This window comes from Echinops telfairi, unplaced genomic scaffold (assembly GCF_000313985.2).
Source record: "Echinops telfairi isolate 266 unplaced genomic scaffold, ASM31398v2 ScPeMD7_7469;HRSCAF=8507_1, whole genome shotgun sequence".
NCBI lineage: Eukaryota > Metazoa > Chordata > Mammalia > Afrosoricida > Tenrecidae > Echinops > Echinops telfairi.
The window spans coordinates 149,202,764-149,224,474 of NW_022111373.1; the positions used below are offsets into that span (position 1 = coordinate 149,202,764).

At 58.9% G+C, this 21,711-nt stretch overlaps 2 protein-coding genes across 2 annotated transcripts in view; one reads left to right on the plus strand and one right to left on the minus strand.

The window, feature by feature from the left end:
• The window catches only part of CEP72 (centrosomal protein 72), a 21,056-nt gene extending 8,947 nt beyond the window's left edge, over positions 1–12,109 (plus strand). The window contains exons 6-12 of the mRNA XM_004698410.2: positions 4,174–4,371; positions 5,552–5,853; positions 6,753–6,876; positions 7,500–7,696; positions 9,009–9,135; positions 10,255–10,366; positions 11,360–12,109. Coding sequence (XP_004698467.1) covers positions 4,174–4,371; positions 5,552–5,853; positions 6,753–6,876; positions 7,500–7,696; positions 9,009–9,135; positions 10,255–10,366; positions 11,360–11,516 — 1,217 coding nt within the window. The 3' untranslated portion in view covers positions 11,517–12,109. The remainder of the gene's footprint in view (positions 1–4,173; positions 4,372–5,551; positions 5,854–6,752; positions 6,877–7,499; positions 7,697–9,008; positions 9,136–10,254; positions 10,367–11,359) is intronic.
• Positions 12,110–16,181: 4,072 nt separating this feature from the next.
• LOC101660414 (tubulin polymerization promoting protein) overlaps positions 16,182–21,711 on the minus strand; it is a 9,533-nt gene continuing 4,003 nt past the window's right edge. Inside the window, exons 2-3 of the mRNA XM_004698116.2 lie at positions 18,800–18,953; positions 16,182–18,491 (exon numbers count right to left, since the gene is read on the minus strand). Coding sequence (XP_004698173.1) covers positions 18,297–18,491; positions 18,800–18,953 — 349 coding nt within the window. The 3' untranslated portion in view covers positions 16,182–18,296. The remainder of the gene's footprint in view (positions 18,492–18,799; positions 18,954–21,711) is intronic.

A 21,711-nucleotide genomic window follows, 5' to 3' on the forward strand; every position in this document is an offset into this window, starting at 1 on the left:
GGGGGTATTCATAGTTGAGAGATCTCATCTTCCTCGTGGGGGTATTCATAGTTGAGATTTCATTTCTTCCCAGGCTTCCCATTTCTGGGAGAGTCCGTTTTGCTGCTATGTTTGTTGGAGCGTATGCTGATTTTATGTACACGAGTGAAGCTGCTGGCCTCAATCCGTTCTCCGAATTTACTGTGCTTTTTAATGAGTGTCATATAGGTAGTGATATTTCTTTCATTCCCGAGAGTAAGAATTTTTCTTTTCTCCTTGTTCTGATCAAGCCAGCTAGTTTTATCAACTTTATTGATCTCATAAAACACACACACAAACACACAGCTTTGGGTCTTGTTGATGTTTCTGTTTTTCATTTCATTGATTTCTTCTAATCTCATGATGACTACTTTCATGGCTTACTCTGTCTTGAACCAATCGTTTCTGGGGTGAAAGATCATTGATTTGTCGATTAATGTAACCATTCCAAGGTCTTCTCTTTTTGCCAATTACTGCTTCAACTCCAGTCCCAAATTTAATGTGTTGTGCTTTTCCTTTTCATTCAGCTCAAAAAAAATCTCTGACACTTGCTTTACTTAGAAATGTAGATATTTTTTACTTTCTGAAGAGTTGTGTATATTCTAGATGTCTTTCTGTGGTTGGTTTCTAATTTAATTCTGTCGTGGTCAGAGTACTTACTCTGATTCTAAAGACTTTAATTGTGTGGAGACCTGTTTTCTGGGCCGTCATGTGGGCTGTTACGGGTCCCACAGGCAGGGGAAAGAACTCGTGGACTGGGGTTGTTGGTTATGGTGTCCTCCTGGTGCCAACAACGTCAGTGCTGCTCCTCAGGTCTCTGGTGAGATACCGAGACCACAGGAGAGCTCAGGGCTCCAAGTACACTGTGGACTGGATCAGTAGGTCTCTTCTAATCGGCTCCGCCCTCCAGCAAATATTTTGAAGCTCTGTTCTTAGCTCCTGGACATTGAGGAGTGCTCTGTCCGCTGGATAAGTTGCTCTCTCATCTTCCAGATGTACCATGCTTTATCCGTGGTTTTATTTTTTGTCCGATTTAAGTTAACGTGGCTACTCTTTCTTATGATTACTATTTATTACCTTCTCCAACCCTTAAATCTACCTTCTTCTGTGTCTTCACCTTTTCATTTGGTGAGGCTTACAAAGCACATCATCAGCTTGCATTCAATAATTCACACATGTTCTACTCCACTTCACTGATTGGAACCCCCCACCCCCATGTGCCACCCTCCCATCCCACCCCCTCCCTGTGTCTTGTCTCCGTTCTTCCTTCGTTCCTAGCCCTCCTGAACGTTGTCCTTGGGAGAGTACTGCCCTTAGACCCCAAACGGTCCATTATTCTAAGATGTCCCCACATCAATATTGTGATTATTCTCTTTATTGACCGACTATTGTGTGACTAAAAACAGCCCAGGGCTAAGTTCCATTCCAGACCAGGCGCCTTCATCTCAGACTCGGGCCTGGGCGTCATCTTCTTGTCCTGCTGGCTGTTAGCCTTGACCCCCTCCAGCACACTGCTTCCTCGTGACGGGCTGGTCACTGTGGTTAGGGTACTGGTGGCCTGTGGGGTACACCCTCCATACCCCTGCTTGTTTTCACTTGTCCGCTTTTATTTCCTTTCCACCTTTGTTGCCTTCTTTGGGATGAGTTTGGTCTTCTGTAAATTTCCTGTTGACTCTGTAAGTTAGATCTAAGGGGTAGAAAAAGGTGATACAATTGATTTAAGTGTTAGCTCTAGTTTCTTTATCCTAGTGTTTGTTGTAGGGTTTATAATAGTATGCGTTTTAGCACATTCTGTCTAGCAGTGGCATTAGGTTACTCGATATGTGTGGCAAAAGGCTCCTTTGACAGGACACAGGAGTGTGCCCCTCAGTGTCTGCACTGTGCTCTGTGGAATGGGATGTGAGGCGCCAAGTCGACGGTGCGCACACCCGTGTTCAAGCTTCCTGGGAGCCTGCTTCTGGTTGTCGGTGGCTGCAGAGCAGAAAAGCCCGGGCGCCACAGGTCTGTCTTTGGCAGCGGAGACCTGGGAGCCCACGGCCAGAGCCATGTCTTCTGCCTCACCTACCTGTGTCCCGGGGTGGAGGTGGGGGTTCTTAAAAAGTGCCACCTGGCTACAGCCCCAGTGGTGGTTGAACTGTGCCCACCTGCACTCCTTGTCCTGGGACGCCTTGAGCACCATCTCCTGGAAGGGGCCGCAATTACAACAGTAACGGGAGGTCTGCGGAGGCCCTGTCAGCCTCCCCCTGGAACTGTTTTCTCAGTCAGGGATTGATGTTGGTGTGGAGTTGGGGATGCTGATCTCCCACTCTGAGCTGCCAGGCCCATGGCATTGATTGCATTGCTCCATTCGATGTTCATGTGTGTTCTTGCTGGCCCGGATTGCTTCAGGCTTGGCATCTATCTGGGAGCTCTGGGGTCTCTGACTGGTCCCCACCCCAGTGTTTTCTGAGTATGCTCTTCCTTCTTGATACTGTGGGGTCCTCCACACCAGGAAGCCTTCCTGGCCCTGGGAATAGGGCACCAGGCTTCTAAATGGCTGTTCCTGGAGTGTGGTGGAGCCCTGGTACACGACAGGTAGTCAGCGCTCAACCGTTAGCTGGTAGGTCTCTCAGTTCTTTGCAGGCCGTCTGCGCATGTGTGACAGTGAGCCCGAGTCTGTGCTGATGTCTTCTGACCCTGGGAACTCTGGCGCCTGTGATCTGTCACTCACCCATCTGTCTGTCTGCTCGGTCCTGTTGTTGTTGTTGTTAGGTACCATTGGATCGATCCTGACTCATAGGGACCCAGTGCAGCACAGGAGACCGTCCTGGCACTGTGCCATAGCCCCGGGGGCCGTCATGCTCTCCTCCTTGCATTGCCCTCGACCTCGCCAGGCAGTTTGGTCCTAGGGTATGGAAGTAGCCCTGGTGGCACTGCGATTACAGTGAGGCACCCCCGAAGAAGACTTGGTGCATTCGGATTGTGGCGCCAGAGAAGACTATCGAAGCTACCCCGGACTGCTAAAGGGCAAACTGACCGGTCTCAGAGGAGGAAGCACAGCCAGCGAGGATGGCGAGACTCCACATCACGTGCTTCAGTGTGTGGTGGTCAAATGATCTCTGAAAGTGGAGGCTGGCATCTCGCCTGTCAGGTCACCTGGGGGACGTGGTCTCCTAAGAGGAGACACCTCCCTAAGGCACCTCCCTCTCCGCAGCTTTGCCTTCCTGCTCGCTGGGACCGAGGGCTGTGTCAGTACCCTGCCGAGTGCTGTGGTGACTGCATCACCAGCCTGGGGCCGGCCTGCACTCAGCAGCCCTTCCTGCGTCTTCTCTATAGCCAAAGGGCCCTGTGGATCGGGCTGGCGCCTTCTTGATGCACAGCCACTTCTTGATAGAAAGCTTTTCCTTTCTGTAGATGAATGTCACTGGACTTGTTTCTCTAGACCATCCAGCCTCGCAGAGAACTGTTCTCGGGCAGACCATCTTGCTTGGTAAAGTGGAGAAGCAGCGAGAACGGAGGCCCTCCACGGGACGGGTGGACACAGGGGCTGCAGTGACGGGCTCACACATGGCAACTGTGGGTGTGGTGCAGGAGCAGACAGGGTTTTGTTTCGCTATACCATGGGGCCACATAATTCGGAACTTGACAGCACCCGACCCCGTGACCACCACAAGACCAGCAGTTCAAACTCACCTGCCGCTCGGTAGAAGCAAGTCGAGGCAGTTGGCTTCATGAAGATTGATCCTGTGGGGCTTCGCTGAGCAGTGCCCGACAGCAGACACTATGGACTCTGAGTCCCTGTGAGGAGTGGGCTCACTGGGAGCTCCGGCCCCTTCCTCCTAGGGTCCCCTCTGTGCATGCACTGCGGGGGCTCAGAGTGGCTGGGCCCCCGCAGAGGGGTCCTGTCCTGCATCGAGTTCCACTCTAAGGTGGAGGGTGGGGCTCTGGTTGCCACCAGACTGGGGGGGAACCCCTGTTCAGCTGGTGTGTAGGGAAGCCAAGGCCTCAGGGCACCCTTTCCTCACATCCCCCATCAAGTTCCATTTAAATGTCTCCTGTGACATTTTACACATGTCTTCACCACTCAGGCATGTCTCAGGGAGCCGATGGAAGGAGGTGTGTCCTGGGCAAGTGAGTGGTTGTTGATGGACTAGCAGAGCGTTTCCTCCTCACTAGAGTCCAGGGGCGCACCAAGCCCGCCGTCGTCGTCCCAGCTCCAGAGTGGGGACTCAGCCACCCAGAAGGGCCCCGACAGGAGGAAGCGCAGCTCCCGAGGGGGGCTCTCCGAGAAGCCGCTGCATAACCATTGCTGCGGGGAGCAGCCGGACACCCAGCCCGCCTACCTGCCACACTTCCTCTTCCCCCCACAGCCAGGTAAGGGGGCCGGGCCTCCCATGTCTCAAGACAGAATTGACCGCAGGGACAGTCACAGCAGGCCATGTCTCAGCGTCTCAGTCTGCACACACACTCAGGCACACGCTCACTCACGTATACATTTCTTCAGGGTGTAGGACCTGGTATATGAACACACCGGATGGCGCATCACAGCACAGTGGGGGTGCACGTGCTCCGGGGTGTGAAAGTCATGCCCCTGGCCAAGCCAATGGCACTCTTGGACTTGAGGGGACTGCTGAGAGCAGATGGCCCTCTGGCACTACAAAGCTGAGCACAGGTTTCACCAGGGCTTGGGGTGGGGGCAGGGGAAAGGCATGGGGCACACGCACAGACCGTGTGACCAAGGGGAGGCAGAGCAATGCCGGCAACCACTGGGCTGTGACGGCCTCCCAGGGCCGGGGGCTACATGGACAGCTGGAGGAGGAGGGCAGTGTGAGCGCTACATGGACAGCTGGAGGAGGAGGGCAGTGTGAGCGCTACATGGACAGCTGGTGGAGGAGGGCAGTGTGAGCGAGCAGGTCTCGGCTAAGCCATGGAGCGACTGGAGGAAGGTCGTCTGACTGGGTGGTAGGCTGTGGCCTGAATGGGTGAAGAAGCCAGTGCCCACAGGACTCTGGAGGGTGGTGGTACGAGAAGATGGGGTGAGTTATGGTCTTTGCTGGGTCCTAGGAAATGGTCTGAGTGGGTGGGGTAGGCCATGGTTTTCGCTGGGTACTGGGGGATGGTGGAGGGAGCAGGTCAGTGGTCTGAGTATGTGGGGTGGGCTGTAGCATTAGTGCAGTCAGGCTGGTAAGGGTTGCTCAGAGGGGCATGGCATGCGCCACTGAGGCACAAGGGAGGCTTGGGCTGGAGACAGGCTCATGGGGCAGATGGGGGTGCCAAGAAGCCCAGCTTGAGGCAGGGGGGTGAGGTGGGCAGGAAGCCCAGGCTGTTTTCTGGGAGGCCCCTGCTGTCAATCATCCCCAGCCATGTAGTGCCCATAGCAGACAGAGCCCTGTGCTGATGATGGGGACCTGGCCGTCTTCCTGCATGCAGGGTCCATCTCTGCCACATAGTCTGAGGCCAGCAATCGAATGTTGCTCCCCCTGCGCCACCCACCCCCACCCCCGCGTCTGGGCCTCCCTGGAAGCACCTGCTGAGCTCCTCCCCCTCCCGACAGACTCCACAGACCTCGAGGGCTCGCTCAGGTCTTCCCAGCAGTCCAGCGGGCCCACACTGATGGCCGCACAGCCTTCACCCGGCCCACAGAGGTACAGGAAGCACAGGGGCCCTGGAGGCAGGTTCCAGGGGCCTCTGGACCAGGAGTGCCCAGGCTGCCTGGCGGGGGTCTGTGGACTACCGAGCTCAGAGGAGAGCCTAGCCAGGCCTTGTAGCTCAGAGAGCCCCAGCGAGAAGACTTGCTTGCCACCCGAGGTGCCCAAGGCCCAGGAGCCGCCCTGCAGCACCAGCGTTGCCCGAGAGGTGAGCTGGGTGCCAAGGGGGGTGGACCAACTGCAGCCCCAAGAGACACCCCACCTACACCCCAGGGCCATCTCTTCACACAGGACCCTGGAGGGCATGCTGGGGTCTTCAGAGGCCTTTCCCAGCCGGGGGTGGGGTCCTTGTTCCTAATGTCTGGAGAAGCCGGCGGCCTGCCCCTCCACTGCCTTGTCCACTGGCTCAGATGGACACTTGGGACCTGCCCATTGGGACCAAGAGGGAGGGAATGAGGGTCTGGAGGCGTCCTAAACCTGTCAGCCATGCCGTCTGGACCAAGCACCTTCTCGGCTAGGGGTGACTACTGAAGGTGTGGGTCTCAGAGTCCTGTGGACAAGGAGGCCTACCCAAGGGCTCCCCTCAAGCTAGAGGTGTAGCCAGGCTTTCCCCGCACCTGGGTGTGACCCCACAACTATGCAGACATGGAGCCCCACACATGTACCCTGTGCCTGACTAGAGTTACACACCTGTGTATAACCACACATCTATGTAATATACCTGTCTGCATGACCCTGCACATGTGCATAACCTCACACCTGTGTATGTGCACATAACCACGTTCCTATGGAAAACCCTGCACCTGAGTATAACTACACACTTAGGTGCAGCCCCAACTCCTGTATATAGCCCCACAGCTGTGCCTACCAGCTGAGAATTGCATATTCCGCACACCTGCACAGAGCCATGCCCTCCGCCTGACACCGCTCTGGTGTAGTGCAGTGCCACTGTCTGGCTGCCAGGCAGACCGACCCCACCCAGGGCCTGCCCTCACTGCAGGTATCAGCACAGTGTCCGTGCCCCACCCCTTGTTCCACCCCCGCCCCCTGCAGGCCTTGGGGCCAGTGCGCACCTGAGGGCTGAGGGATCCTGGACCTCTCATGCAGCACGTGGCAGGCCCACCCGCGAGGACATCGACCCTGGAGGCAGCACTCCTGGAAACCCTCCTGGACCTGGTGGACAGGCACTGGGGCGGCCGCAGGTCCCTGCATAGCAACGAGGCCTTCCTGGGTGAGCAGCCAGGGCCTTTAGGGACTAAGGCCCAGAGCCCCCATTGCCACCAGCTGCTCCTTGCTGCTTTCAGGGGGCTGAGACCACAGGGCCATGCGGTGTGGTCCTGCCTCTGCTCCCGGCTGGAGGGCACTGGCCACACCGCTCGTGGATACTATCCCTCGAGATCAGGAGTGACCTGACTGTGTGCAGGGCCGGGGTTGACAGGACTTGGGGGGAGGGCCAGGCAGAGAAGGTGACCCCCTAGGGAGAACATGGCCCACATCTGGGTGGGGACGAGGAGACTAGCCATTGCTGTCTTCCCCGCCCCATGCCCCAGTGTGAGCAAAGACAGCCCTGCTGGCCAGGGGCCCTGGGCCCTCAGTGCCTTCTGCCTGTGGGCAGAGTCCTGTTTGGGCACCCCTAGCTCTGGCCAATAGCCCTGAGGGTCCAGGCCCCAAGCAGGCTCGAGTTCCAACAGCTCTTGTGGACAGACCTAAGCAGCCTCCTCCACCCCAGGCAACAGGAAACTGAGGCCCAGGCCCCCATCATGGGTGGGCCAAGTTGTTGAAAACAGACCAGAAGCAGTTTGTTTCCTTCCGCCCCCAAATGGCTGGCTCACTGGTATGTGACCCTGTGTCCAGCTCAGGTGAGGCACATCCTGTCTTCTGTCCAAGCACTCACAGTGGCCCAGGACCAGGCAGTGCTGGCCAGCGAGGCAGTGGGCCACTTGGCCCAGGAGAACAAGTCCCTGCAGCAGCACCTGGAGGAGCAGCAGCAGCAGCACAGCGCCGCCCTGGGGGAGGCACGCCAAGAGCTGGAGGCTGCGCGCAGGGAGACGGTGAGCCCCGCCCACTGCCTGCCCCCTTGCGGGCGGGTGGGAGCTGTTGATGCAACCCTTGGGTGCCAGAAGTAATTGGACAGGCCTTTTTTCCAAGGCACCTCTGGTCGAGCACGTGGCTGACATGGAGGGTATGGACTGTGTATACCACCCACCAGTGGTTGGTTTGGTTAAGGAGCCTGGTGGCACATTGATTAAGGCTGCTCACCTAAAGGTCAGCAGTTCAAATCCAGCTGTGGCTCCATGGACACCCTAGGGACGGGTCTGCACTGCCCCTACAGAAAGGCAGGCTCACTGCCGGCAAGGCAAGTCAGCACCCACTCAGTGATTAGGCCCACAGTGTGGGCTCGGAGTCGGACTGCCCGTCTGGTTGATGGTCGGGAACCAGCAGCTGCGCTGCAGCAGGGCAAGGACGACGCTCTGCTCCCACAGAGACTGACCCCAGACCCCACTCTGTCCTGTGGGGTGCTTGCCGTGAGGTGCTGCTGCCCTACAGCGTCCCTGTGGCCATTGAGTCCACTCCAACTCATCTCTAAGGTCTCCAACGCTGACAGTCTTCACGGGGACACCAGCCTCATCTTTCTCCTGAGCAGCACTGTGGTCAGCAGCCAAACACTTGATGGACAGCGCCACCAGGCCTCCTTGAAACAACTGGACATTGTTACAGACTGTGAAGACACGAGTGAATTTGAACTTGAACCCCTCATTCTTGTCCTTGAAGCGCAAGTCTTTTTCCATGGCACCCCTGCAGACGTTGTGTGGTGTGACCTAGGGACCATCTGCCACCAGGTGGCACCAGAGGGTGCCGGGTGGCTCCTGGCGCTGACTGGCCCTCACTCCGGCAGTGCTCAGGTGCCCTTGCTATGCCTGCAGGCCAGGGCCCAAGGGGCATGGAGCCGTCACCTGGTGTGGCTACTCAGCTACGTAACAGATTGCTTAGAAGTCGAGCCCCGAGACCACCTCACACAGCAGCATCAGGTCTTGGGGTCTCACGCATGGGTCAGCCCTCCCAGGTGGGCCCAGCAGGGTGGGCAGGATCCTCCTCCTGGAAGCCCCCATGTTTTCACCAGTGTTGCTGCAGCCCCAGCATGAAGGTCAGGCCTCTATCTCAGGAGCCAGCTCTATGCCCATGGGGAAGCCTCTAGTCCTGACACATGGGAGATGTGACCTCTGACCCTGGCCTGGGCGTGTGCCCCTCTGATTGGGGGGGAGGAGGGGGCTCGGCTCAGGCTGGCTGGGAGCCACAGGGCCCCGCTAAGCCCCGTTCCCAGGACATGGGCACGTGGTGCTCAGCGCACTCATCTGCCGGCAGGAGGACCTGCAGCAGCACTTGGACAGGTCTCTGGAGGAGAATAGCACCCTGAAGTCCCTCCTGTTCAGTTTGAAGAAGGAAGCTAAGAGCGCAGACATGGCCTCCACCTTGAATGTGCAGATCACCGGTGAGTTTCTGTGTGCCGGCGCGGCTGGGCAAGTGCAGGTGCAGCGTCACCTGGCAGCAGCGGGCCACAGTGGGAGTGGGATTTCCCCATCTTCAAGGAGGAAGCTGGGTCAGGGTGGCTTCTCTGACTTCAGTCAAGACGTTCTTGCTCCCTCTGGGGTCCCCAGCCTACGCCCAGCCAGGACTCTGCAGGTGGGCCTGCTCTAAGGGTTGATGATCAGACAGCACACAGCCTCCAGACCCCCTCGGCACAGGCGGGGCTGCCTATGTGCCAGCGCTGGCTTCTGAGACCGCAAGGGGCACTAGGAGGTCAGTGACGCTATGGGAGCCTCCTCACCCAGACTAAGGCTCTGTCAGGCGTCCCTGTCACCATGATCACGGCTCTCAGACACCCACCCCCTCACTGTGACCACAGCTCTGTCAGATGCCCCCTCACCATGACCATGCTCCAGCTAACAGGCACGCACCAATGACCTCAGATGGGCCCCAGGAGGCATGGTGCCAGGCTCCCCTGGATTGTGAGGAGGCGTGGTGCCAGGCTCCCTGGATTGTGAGGAGGCGTGGTGCCAGGCTCCCTGGATTGTGAGGAGACTGGCCCCAGCTCACCAAAACCTGGCCTGCAGTTTGCTGGAGCTTCTGGCTACTCTGAGGGTTCTGAAACGTGCGAGTTCTAGGAGTCCCTGAGACTGGGGCTCCGACGTGGGCTGTCAGCAGCACGTCCCCCGTGCCTGCCGCCCCAGCACTGCACTCACTGCTGCGGCCCCACTGCCACCCTGTGGCTGCGACCATCTCACTGTCGTGTCAAAATGTGTGTGTGGCAGACTTCTCGGGTCCTGGTGTAGGGTCGGGAGAGCCAGGGTCGAAGGTGCGTGGAGGGACGGTGCCAGTGGCTGTGCCACGAGGACATTGGCTGATCCTCCTGAGCCCGGGAGGAGTCGCCCCACAGTCCTGCGCCCCGTTGTCAGGAGCAGAGGCCTGGTGGTCCCTGACCCCCTTCAGGCAGCCCCATCCAGGGGCAGTGGGCACACCTGTGGCTTCGTGACCCAGTGTGAGCTCTGCTGTGATCCTGGTCCTGAGAAGGGGTCTGGAGGCCTCCTCAGCCCCCGCCTCATCTCCTCAGGACTGCAGAGCAGTGTGAAGCGGCTATCCGGCGAGATTGTGGAGCTGAAACAGCACCTGGAACACTATGACAAGATCCAGGAGCTCACCCAGATGCTGCAGGAGAGCCACAGGTGCCAGCCTGCGGGCACAGGGCACCAGGCAGGCACTCTGTCCCAACGAGGAGCCCAGGCCTTCCTGTAGACACCTCCTCAGGCCTGAAGCCTGCCAGGTGTAACCCAGGATGCCCCGTGGTGAGGGGCCTATGTGGCGTGTCTCATGGGTACCATCTTGGGTGTGATCCGTGAGACAGGTGGCATATGGCCTGTCCACTTCCAAGCGGTGGTCAGGAAAGGTAGCAGACACAAAGGTGAGGGGCTCCCTGAGAGCTGACGGGCCGCCAGGTGGCTACCACGGCATCCCCAGGGCAGGCCTCCAAGAGGCACGGGGAGCAGGGAGCTGGGCGGACAGGACAGATCCTTGCAGCTGCCTGTGGGCTGTGACCCACTTCCACCCCACCCCCTGCCATCCCCATCTGCTCCCTATCCTCCCCACACTGTTCGTTTCCCGCCCTCCCCACCCCTCACCCTTCCTGATGGGTTGCGCTACCTGCCCACATGGTGGGCTGGCCATAGGTGGCTCTTACGCAGGGCCAGGTGACAGAAGGCCAGGACTCCCAAGCAAGGGGACCTGGCAGAGCAGATGGGGCGGAGGAAAGGAAGGGTGTCGTGTGCAGTGTCAAAGGCAGGGAGGTGACAGGCAAGGAGAGGTCTTTCCCAGAACTGTCTTGTCCCCAGTCAGGATGGTGGACAGCTATATCCTGAGGGTGGGGGTCAGAGGGCGCTTGACGTGAGACTCCCTAAGGTGGGGCATGTGGCCCTCTTGGGGGGAGGGGTCGTGATCAGAGTCTGCTCTCGGCTACCACTGTGGTATCTTAGCACCCAGTGGCCTGATCTCCAGTGGCCTCTGTTTTGTTGACAGTTGAGCCGGTGGTCTGCTTATGACCACCGCAGGGCCCTGCAGAGAGTGCCTCTCACCCCCACCGGCAGGGGGGAGGGAGTGTCCTCAGGGACAGGGAGGGGCAGGCCTTGGGCTCTGGGGTGCTGAGCAACTCTCCCCGCCCCCAGCTCCCTGGTCAGCACCAACGAGCACCTGCTGCAGGAGATGGGCCACATGCGCACGCAGCACCGCGCAGAGGTGGAGCAGATGCACTGGAGCTACCAGGAGCTCAAGAAGACCATGGCCCTGTTCCCCGCCCGGGGCCCCGGCCCGGGGGGCTGCTAGACCTGCCCCAGCATTTTGCCTCTGCCTGCACCCTGGGGGCCACATGGCGGGGCTTGTCCCTTGTGCCTTGATCATCCTGTGGGTTGGAAAAGTACTCAGACCCCAAAGGAAACATTCGTTTTCATGACCTGTCTTCAGATGGGGGGGTGCCAGCCTCTGGGCCACTGTGGCAGTCAGAGGTGCCCCTGAGTCAGGTGCAGGCCATGCTGGGCACCAGCAGGGTTCTGCAAAGCCAGCCAATACGATCATCTTCACAGGCCCTGCCGGTGTCTCACGGAAGTCCTTCTCAAGCAAACGGGTGCCAGCGCTTAGGGACAGGAATGAATGCTTTGTGTGTGGGAAGCAGTGTGTGTGCATTATGTGTCACAGTAACTGCATCTACACAAGGCCTGGCACTCTCCTGTGCTTGTAGGGTTTCTAGAGACGGGCGTGCAATAGGACACACACTAGATTTCCTGTTGCGCACTTCACATCTTGAATGCATTGTTTCATACTTGGTCTCGTTAGTAAAAGGAGGCAGCTTTTTCTGAAAGCAGTGTTTCATTGATGTGGGAAATGTGAGCTGACGCAAAAATAAAATGCTCTGCACTGGCTGCTGTGTCGGACGGTTACTCTGGGGGATTCAGGCCACCCCTCAGGGACCTCCTCCTTGTCGAGGTGTGTCCTGGAGGGAGGGTTTCCTTCACCATCAGACTTTTTGGGGTCTTGGAAGTTCTCACGCCTTGGAACTTTCAACCCTTGAAAGTTCTTAGTTTCAAACAAAAGAGTTTCATGTTAACCATGTAAGCTTGTTTAATAGATCTCCATGCATTTTCTCATTTAAGTTTCCCTGAATTTCTTGGATCTGCAAGTTCATATTTCTCATCAGATTTTGAAGTCTGGCTGCTTTTTCTTCAAATGTATTTCTCCGCCCCCCCCCCCCCCAGTAGGCACAGGAGGGGAGCGTTGTCCCGCTCGCTGGCTCTCTGAGTCCCCTCTCTACAGTGTGTTCATGTGCATGCCGAGTTCTCGTCTCGTGCCCTCTTAGGAGGGATGGACTCTGTACGACAGGGGTGGGGAACTTATGGCCCTCAGACCGTAATAGAAATCATCAGTCCCGGTGAACACCACACCCCGCCCCGAAGAGAAGCTGTTCTCGCCCTTGCTTTAGGGGTGAGTGCATTCCGCGTCTGGCCAGGATGGCTCCAGGGGGGTTCTAAATGTCCAAAGGGCCCTGGGCAGAAGAAAGGTTCCTCGCCCTGAAAACGGAGATAGCGTTTTGCGCTTTTTGCCTGGCACTTGCAAATACAGTAACTTCATTTTTCATTCTGTCTCATATACTTTTAATAGTGTCTTCTGATGAGCACTGTTGAATTTTAACGGAGTCCAATTTATCTTTTTCTTTATGACAAATGTGTTTGGATCCTATTTTTAAAACTGTTCCTTAGGACATGAGGATATTCTGTGACTTTCCAGAAGATTGTATGGATTTGACTACTGTCTTATTTTAGCTCTGTAGTCTACCTGAAATTTCTCTGTATGCACAGTATGAAGGTTAGCGATCCTGATGCTGCCATGGGAATATCCAAGACCGTTCGTCTGAGAGACAGTGGCTCACTGTCATGAATGGGTTGGCATCTGTTTCTGACCACTTTGTTTCTCACTGGTCTGTCTGTCCATCTCTGGGTCAGGTCTGCCATCTCCTTGTTAACAAGCCTTCCTCTGATCCTGATGCCAAGTTCTTCTTCATATAAGCCATCTCCTCTGAAGATTTGCTCAGCATGCAGATTGAACAAGCTTGAGCGAACACAACGCTGACACACCTTTCCTGGTGTTAAAGCATGTGGTGTGTCCTTGTTGCCCTCACCTGTGAGCACCGTGCCTCCCGGGTTCTCCAGAGTCGGTGACGGTCCGCATGTTGGACTGCCTGCCCTGACTATGTCAGTAAAGCACAAGTAGACAGCTTGCTGGGCTTCTCTGCTTCCAGGCAAGGCTCATCCGACACCAGCAGCGAGTAACTCCTCATTTCACAGCCAGTTCAGAATCTGCTGGAATTTCTATCAATTCTCCTTTGTTATACCGCTGCAGCTGTTTTATAATTCATCTTTAGCAGAGTTTGTGTGTAGTATTAGTGGTAAAAAAAATCCCCACTGCCTTGGGGTCGATGCCGACTGGGCAGAGAACCAGTTACGAGACTGGCTCTTTACAGGGCAGAGACCCTCCCCCCCCAACGCAGCAACTGGCAGCTTCAAACTGCTGAATTTGCCGTGAGCAGCACACCGCCATGGCTCCTTAGGCCAGTGGTGGTCAGAGATTTTCACAGTGTTACATCGCTTTTCTTCGGCACGGGCACCGATACTGTTCTCCTCAGGCCAGCCTCACACGCCATGCTCACGAGGTATCTCTCCACTTGGCCTCCTTTAGCGTGTTTAATACAGGCTGATCCTGTCCACAGATGTGTATGCACAGGTTCTGACTCTGTGGTGCTACTAGGAAGGGTGTCTTTAAACGTTAATTAGGGTTTCATTTCTCTAATTGTGTGTTGCTGTTGATGTGTGGACATTTCATCGTTGTGTGCATCAGGTGTGTAACCGGCAACCGGTTGGGTTTTAATTTGAAGAGCCTGTGATTATCGTCATTTTTTTAAGGAACACGAGCAGCTTTTCTGTGAGTACTGAGTCTTTGGGTTTTTCCTTGTGTAGTTTTCTTTCTCCCTGGCCTTTGGGCTTAAGTTTGGGTCCTGGTTTTCAGGGCCACCCAGAACTTCGAGTGAGACAGGACTAGCCGTATTAATGGAGTGGGGATTTTCTCCCACTCACCCTGTCTCCTCACAGTTTCTGGTGGGTGTTTTGTGGATGGGCTTTTGTCAGGTAAGGACACTACCTTCTGTCCTTATATTTGCTAAAAATGTTTCCTCTTGAGTCTGAATTTTGCCAGACACATTTTCCACCCTGCTGAGCCGACTGCTGATTTCCTGGTGTAAAAGTGGCGGAGAATGTCTGGGGTGTGCGCGCCGGGGCCTGTTGCTGTTAGGTGCCCTGAGTGGGTGCTGTCCCAGAGAGACTCGGTGAAACACCCTGGCCTGCGCCAGTCTCACAACTGTTCCTGTGCCTGAGCTCGAGATGGCACCCAGTGTCAGTTCACCTCGTGGAGGGCCTTCCTCTTTGCTCTGACCTGCCTCTGACCTTGCCGAGCACCTGCCTCCTCCAGGACTGAGCGCCCTGACGGCACGTCCAAAATGCAGTCTTGTCACCCTCGCCTCTGGGGAGTGTTCATACAGCTGAGCGCTATGCCTCGTTTCCTTATGTGTTGTTCCTTAGTATTTTAGGTAGACCTTTGCTTTCCAGCTACACTTCCTCCTTTGGGCAGTCATGCAAATTCAATCCTGAGCCTCAATTTCCACATTTGTAAGGTGGGGTATGGACAGTGCCCCCCAGAAGCTCGATGAAGATGAGGCGCGGGGAAGCCGCTGCCTGAAGGAACGGTGACCGTCTGGCCGGGCGTTGACCCCGAGGGCGTTGTTCCCGACACACCTCGGCACCTGCAGCCCATGGCGTGCACTCTGCCCACTTCTAGTCGTTCTCACCCAGTGTGTGGTCTGTGTAGCGGAGCTTGCTCGCTGGGGAGGCCTCGGGGCTGGACCTTTCCTTGTGGAGAGCTTTCTGCCTGCTGGCTTCCAGACGTGTGGAGCCTCTTCTCGCCAAACGCTCCTGGGCCCCAGCCTTTGCCAGCCTCCCCTGACACTGGCCACTGGGAAGGTCTGTAGAGGGCACCTGAGGGTTGTCATGTCTGGGCCGGTGGCCTTCGATGACTGGCAGCAGGGACACCACCAGACTTGGGACACCTGGGTCTCTCCTGTGGGGCGACAGTGTTCATTCACCTCTGAGGAGTGGGGAGTTCCCTGGGTCCACAGCCACGAGGATCCTGGCCCCTTCCCATAGCAGCTGGCAGTTCCGTGGCCTGCTAAGTCACAGGATTGTTGGCACAGCACTCGGCCCATCTCGGGCCATGTGTGCCTGTGGAAGTCGTGTGCCTGAGAATAGGGGCCCTGCGCCCCTCACGCATGACCAGCTTACTCCTCAGGTGAAGGCTGGTGGGAGAGCAGACAGCTGCCCACAAGTCCCACCATGAGGCTCTGCCTCAGCGTGAGAGCCCAGCATGTATGTGCCCTAGCAGCGCTGCCCAGTGGCCAAGCCAGCCGGCCGGTCAGAGCCTGACCTTCCAGCCTTGGGGACTGCCAGGCCCCTCTAAGGCACCGTCTCCAGATAGACCCCGTGTACCTTCCCCACCTTTCACACAGGTCAGCTCCAGCCTGCCCAACTGAGGCCGCCTTGCGGTCTCCCTCCCATCTCTGCCCACGGCAGTTCTTGGCCCCAGTATGCCCTGGGGCCCAACTTGCTGTCCCTACCCATGTCCATGCTGGCAGCACCCTTTTTTAGGAGCCGCCACCAGGGAACCAGCCTCGTTTTGATGACTGACGGACTGGTGTAGACCAGCGGCTTGGCCTTGCCTGTCTGTTCCATCCCTGTCTGCCCCGCACTTTGCCCCGCCCACGCCCCTCCTCAAGGGCGGGGTGTAGTGACGATCTCCACCTACCTGTCCAGGACAGGGCGGAGCCTGGCACGTGCAGGTCTGCAGAGGATGGGGGTGTCCCCACCGCCCTGGTGGCACTGAGGACGACACAGCCACATTATAACACCTTTATTTGTCTCTACCAACTGGACACGACGTTAACCACGGCGGACACGGGCGGTTGGACGCAGACACGGGCTGGCAGTGACGGCTGTGGCCATGCACGGCGGCACGCACGCCTTCTGAGTCCGTGCCAACAGCGACCGGACTGGCCACGAGCGGGCGCAGCGACACGCGAGCGCGCCATCACGACTAACAGCGCAAAAATAGATTGCATCTCTGTTCCCTTCCTGAGAAACGCAGCCGGCTAGTGGCACGGGGTCCCTTTCAAGTTTCATTAAGTGGGCCGGCGGCCTTGTCTGGCTGGTCTGTAAGGAGCTTGGGGGTGGGGGTGGGGGGTTAGTGAAGCAGGCCCCCACCAGCTGCGGTGGCGGCGGGTGGGCGGACTCCAGTGTGGGTGGCAGGTGGCGTGCAGGCGTGGCTCGGCCAAACCACGCCCGCGCTGTGCTGGCAGTGATGCGTTGAGGCGGGGACACGAGGACAAGCTTTCCTGGAGAGATGGACAGCCAGCCAGCAGGTGCCCCCATCTCCCTGGGCTCCTCACTTCGGTCCACCTGGCCGACAGCAGGCCAGATGATCTGCAGACCCTGGGGGGCAGGCTTCCTGGGCCCATGGTGTGGGGTTCTGAGTTGGAGGTGTGGGGGAGCCTCCTGGGTCCATTGGGGGATCTGAGTTGGAGGTGGGGCCCATTGGGACTGGGCTAGGTGGGGGTGCCTCTACCCCTGTGCGGAAGCCCACCCCTTTCCGGCAATCTGGATGGGCTAGGTCAAGGGTGGGAGGTCAGGCACAGAAGACAGGGTGGGGGGCTCTGGCAAGAGGCTGGTGTGGTGCCAGATCAGGGTTGGAGGGCAGCAGAGTTATCTGCCAAGTCCAGTCTCCTGCTCTCACAGGAACATCTGGCCATGAACTGTGCTTCCCACACTGCCCACGAGTCACTGATCCCTGAGTGGCCGAGTGGGGGGAGGGCACAGGTCTGTCCCCAGGTAGACAGGTGGATGCTGTCTTCTGCCTAGCTGTGGGGAGTGGAAGCTGACGGGGGTAGGGGAAGGGGTCGATAAACCACAAAGATGACACTGGTTTTGCCACACTGGGACAGTGCGCTGTGTGCAGATAGGTGACTGCCCCGAGGCAGGGCAGTGCTGGGCTCAGGACTGAGGGCCTAAGGATGCAGGATGGCTGGACACAGGACATTAAGACTGGGTGCTGCTTGGGCGGAAGAGCAGGGTGGGCAGGGTCCCCACATAATCGACCTTCCCTCTCAGACATGGAGACGGCCTGCAGTGGGGGCACCCCCAGTCTTCGAGAGAAGTGAGGTTCTCCACGCAGCTTGTCACATGAGCCCTGGACAATGGCACTGGTGCTTCCAAGGCCCGGGCCGCGGTGGGGGGGGCTGGGCCACATGGGGACCACCAGGCTGGCACCAGGCTCGCCTTCCTCCCTCTTCCCGCACTGAGTTTTGCCTCCTCCAGGCTAGCCTTGGTGGCTGGGGCTCTGGCCTCAGGACTGCTGTGTTGCTGGGGCTGGCAAGACAGTGGGAGTGGTACCCCTCCACAGCCACTTCCGGGGAGGTCATGTGCTCACCACCCCACCACCCACGCTGTCAAGAGTGCAGGCTCGGGGCTGCTGGCTGCATGCCCCACTGACGGGTACTCCAGGTGGTGGCTACACTGCAAGCAGTGGGAGGCGTGGACCTTGGTCCCGCTGGGGACCTGAGGTCCCTCCCCAGCAAGCCCTCACGACACCCCACCCCTGATCCGGCTCAGCCAGGGAACTGTGAGGGCCCAGGCCACCCCAGTTGGGAAGCCACCGCCCAGCCAGCAGTTGGCAGACATTTCTTTGAGCTCCTGGTTAGTGAGTTAGCTGGAGGCTCCAGGAGGGGTCAGAGGGTGGCCAGCGCCACTGCCAGCCAGCCCAGGGACTGCTGGAAGGGGCTGGCCTGCTGATCGTGGGCAGAGGGGGTTAGTAGGAAGAGGTGAGACCCCGAGAGCCAAGCACTGTGGGAACTGCGTGCTGGCCACCACCACCCCACCCCCACCCCGCTGACCCACCCAGCAAGCACAGGAATGTCACGAAGTGGGGGCGGGGGGGCGGCAGCTCCCAACGCAGGTGCTACTTGCCACTCTGCACCTTCTGGTTGTAGGTGCCCGCATGCTTGTAGCCCGACACATAGCCTGACTCATCCAGCAGGTCCACACGGCCAGCCTTGCCGCGGCCTTTGCCAGACGGGTCGAAGCGCTCCTTGTGGGAGCCCGTGAACCGGGATGTGTCCGTGAGCCGAGACACCGTAGGAGATGAGACAGCCTTCTGTAGGGCAGCCAGCCAAGGGAACAGTAAGACCGAGGCCATGCCCCAGCCTCTCACCCAGCCCCTCCTCCCGTGACCCGGCCGGTCACTGTGGAGGCCCGAGGGAGTCAGCCCTGCAGGTCCCATCCCGGGAGCGAAAGCTCCGACTGGGGTTGTCCTTAGACATCTGCCCCCTCACATGACCCCACCCGCACATCTGCCGGCTTCTCACCTGGCCCAAACTTCACCTGGTGGCTATCACCTGGCAACCCTCACCTGGCGGCCCTCCCATAGTGGTCTAGCACCTGGCCCCGCCCCCGGGCGCTCACCGTCACCCCCGCGATGATGGGCGCCTTGCCCTCGATAAGGCGGTGCACCTCCTGCAGGGCCTCCTCGCTGCTCTTGTCTTTGAACCGCTTCCTGGACAGCTCCTGGAGCGCCTCCTGGAACTGCTCGAACGTGATGGTCCGGCAGGACTTGCCCCTGCGGGCACAGCCGCACTCAGGCCCCGGGCCCGCCCCCTTCCCCGCCCCTTGGTGACACTCCTGGGACCCCCAGAGGACATGGAATCTGCACCTGGGGGTGCTGACAGCTGGGCATGGGGCGGGGATCAGCCTCCCTCTTCCAGGGTCCCTGGAGGGTCAGGACGGACATTCGTCCCCTTGTTGGAGGGACGGCCTTCCACTGGGGCTGACAGTGACCCCGAGCAGGTGTTGCACCCCCCACGTGGGATCCCTGAGGTCCGGGAGCCCAGGCGCTGACCCGGGAAGGGAGTCGCGTGGGGCCGAGTCTAGACTTGATAGCAAAGGTGCACGTGCGCGCACAGGTGTACACAATAATGCCCGCAAACAGGCACCCGCACATACACCGGTGTACACAATAACACGCATGTGCACACAATAACGCACGCACGCGCACACCTCATGCATTTTCTGCAGCCCTCTACATCTGCCTCAACTCGTCCCCACCTGGTGTATGGGAGAGAAAAACCAGCCGCTAGGATGTGCGGAGGTACTGGCCCAAACCCCCACGCCTCCTAGCCAGGGGCCCTCGAGGGACGCCGGCCTGGTGACAAAGAGAACGGAACCGAAGCCTCCCCACCCTGGTTCCCTGGGCCTGCGCCCCGCCTGCACGAGCTGTTTTCCCCCAAACAACCGGTCGTCAGGGCAATGACAGCAGACAGGCGGGCTGGAACAAAGCTTGGGGTAGCCACACTCCAACAAAAGACAAGGACAGACAGTCCCCGGGCTCCAGGGCACAGCAGGCCGGGAAAGGGACCCGCTCTGCCTGCAGGCTCTGGAGAGTCCACACCCAGTCCAGGCCGAAGTCCTGGGTGCTGGCTGCAGAGTTGGCGGACCATGGGGCCCTTTCCCAACTGGATGCCCAACCCTGGCCAAACCCATCCCCTCTCTAGGGCCCCGCCCTATCCCAGGGCCTAATGTCTCCACAACCCCGCCTCTCCACAGCCCCTCCCCTCCTAGGGACCCTGACCCCTCCCCAGAATCACCTCTTTAGGCCTCACCCTGCCCCACATGTGCCCCAATCCTCAAGCAGTGGACAAGGAGGGCCCAGGGCCAGAGGGCAGCCAGCCTCTGCAAGCTGGGGTCTCTAACTGGTTCATCTGGAAAGACCCTCGGCCTTCCATACCCTCCCTGGCTGAGTCTCTTCAGGACAGGTTTACTACTGCTCTCTCTCTGCCAACACACGGAGGTACCATCCCCCACCCCCACCCCCCACACACACACCAGGCTGCGACCTGAGTGCAGGGGTCCATGCAGAGAGGGGCAGACAGCCTGGGGACCCCCACCCCCAGGTAGGCACAACCCCAGCTCCCCACCCTGCCGCAGTGCTCTGGACCCACCCACCGAGGCAGAGCCTCCACTCCATCCTGCAAATCGGGCTCAGAGTGGCCACCCCCAGCAACCCGGCCCCTGGGTCTCCCTCCAGGAAACCCCAGCCTCTGTCTGGGCCCAGGTGGGAGCTGCGGCGAGCTCTCCATGTGCAGGGCGCCCCCACCCAGGAAGAGAGCTGAGCCTGGGCACCTCGCTGACAGGCCTAGCCCGGCAGAGGGAAGGCCAGATAGCCCTCAAGCTCACAAGGGCTCAGCGCTGAGCCATGTGTCCTATTGGGGGCCTGTGGGGTGGGGAGGGGGGCAAGGGGTGCCCAAAGGGTGAGATCAGGGCAGCCTGGCCCAGCCTCCTGAAACATTCTAGAGCCATTGTCCCAAGGGGGGTTGGACAAACAGTGGGGTAGGGTGGGACACATGACTGTGAGTGGACAACCCAAGCCTCCAGCCACCTTGGTGCTTTGTTGGGTGAGGGGTCCTCTTCCTGTCTCCTGGGCACACAGAGGCACAGATGCCCTGTGGGTCAGCCCAAGCCCAGCAGAAGGTCTGCTACAATGGGCGATCCCTCTGGGCTCTGCCCCCCCCACCACCCACCCCTCATGTGAGTCCTGGACTGTCAAAGGCGTCCCTGTCCTGTCCCTGGCTGGGAGGACATGTGGACACCAGGCCTGACGCCCGACTCAGTGACCACACTGCCAGCCCAGTGCATGGTCCTTCTCCCCCTCGGCACCAGGCACTGCCAGTGTGAGTCACTGGGCACAGGCGTGGGCACAGGGGGTGGGAAGGGGGCTGGCCAGCCCTCTTGCCCATCTGCACCACTGTCCCCGAGAGGGGGCTCTCCCTCCCTCCTGTCTGCTCAGAGTGGCCCAGAGTGCAGGAAACAATAGCGTCCATCCCCAGAGACACTTACGGACAGGACACTGCCCTTGGCAACAGAGCTGGCTTGTTCTGCAAAGTCAATTAGAACTGAAGGGTTTCATCCACACAATGGCCACCCCACCACCACCACCGTGGCCTTCCTGCCTGGGGAGGCTGCAGCTTCATCCAGCCAGCCAGGGGGCTCACTTCCCCTGTCCTCCAGGGCAGGCAGGGCTGGGGCCAGCCCATATACCAGCATATGCCAGGGGGTCTCAGACAACTGGTCAAGCCCCCCCCCCCCAGCTTTGAGGGAGGCAGCCTGGGCCCAGGGTCCCCCAGGCTAGGAGGACTGTGGCCTAGAGCAACCTGCTGGACAGGGCATCGACACCGAGGACTGGGAGCGGGTTTCGGATGCCCACCAACCCAGCAGGGTACCCTCCAGCCTCCCAGCAGCCCCATGCCCCGCTGACACCTAGACAGGGCCCGGCCCAGCCAGCGCAGAGTGTGTGTGTGTGTGTGTGTGTGTGTGTGTGTGTG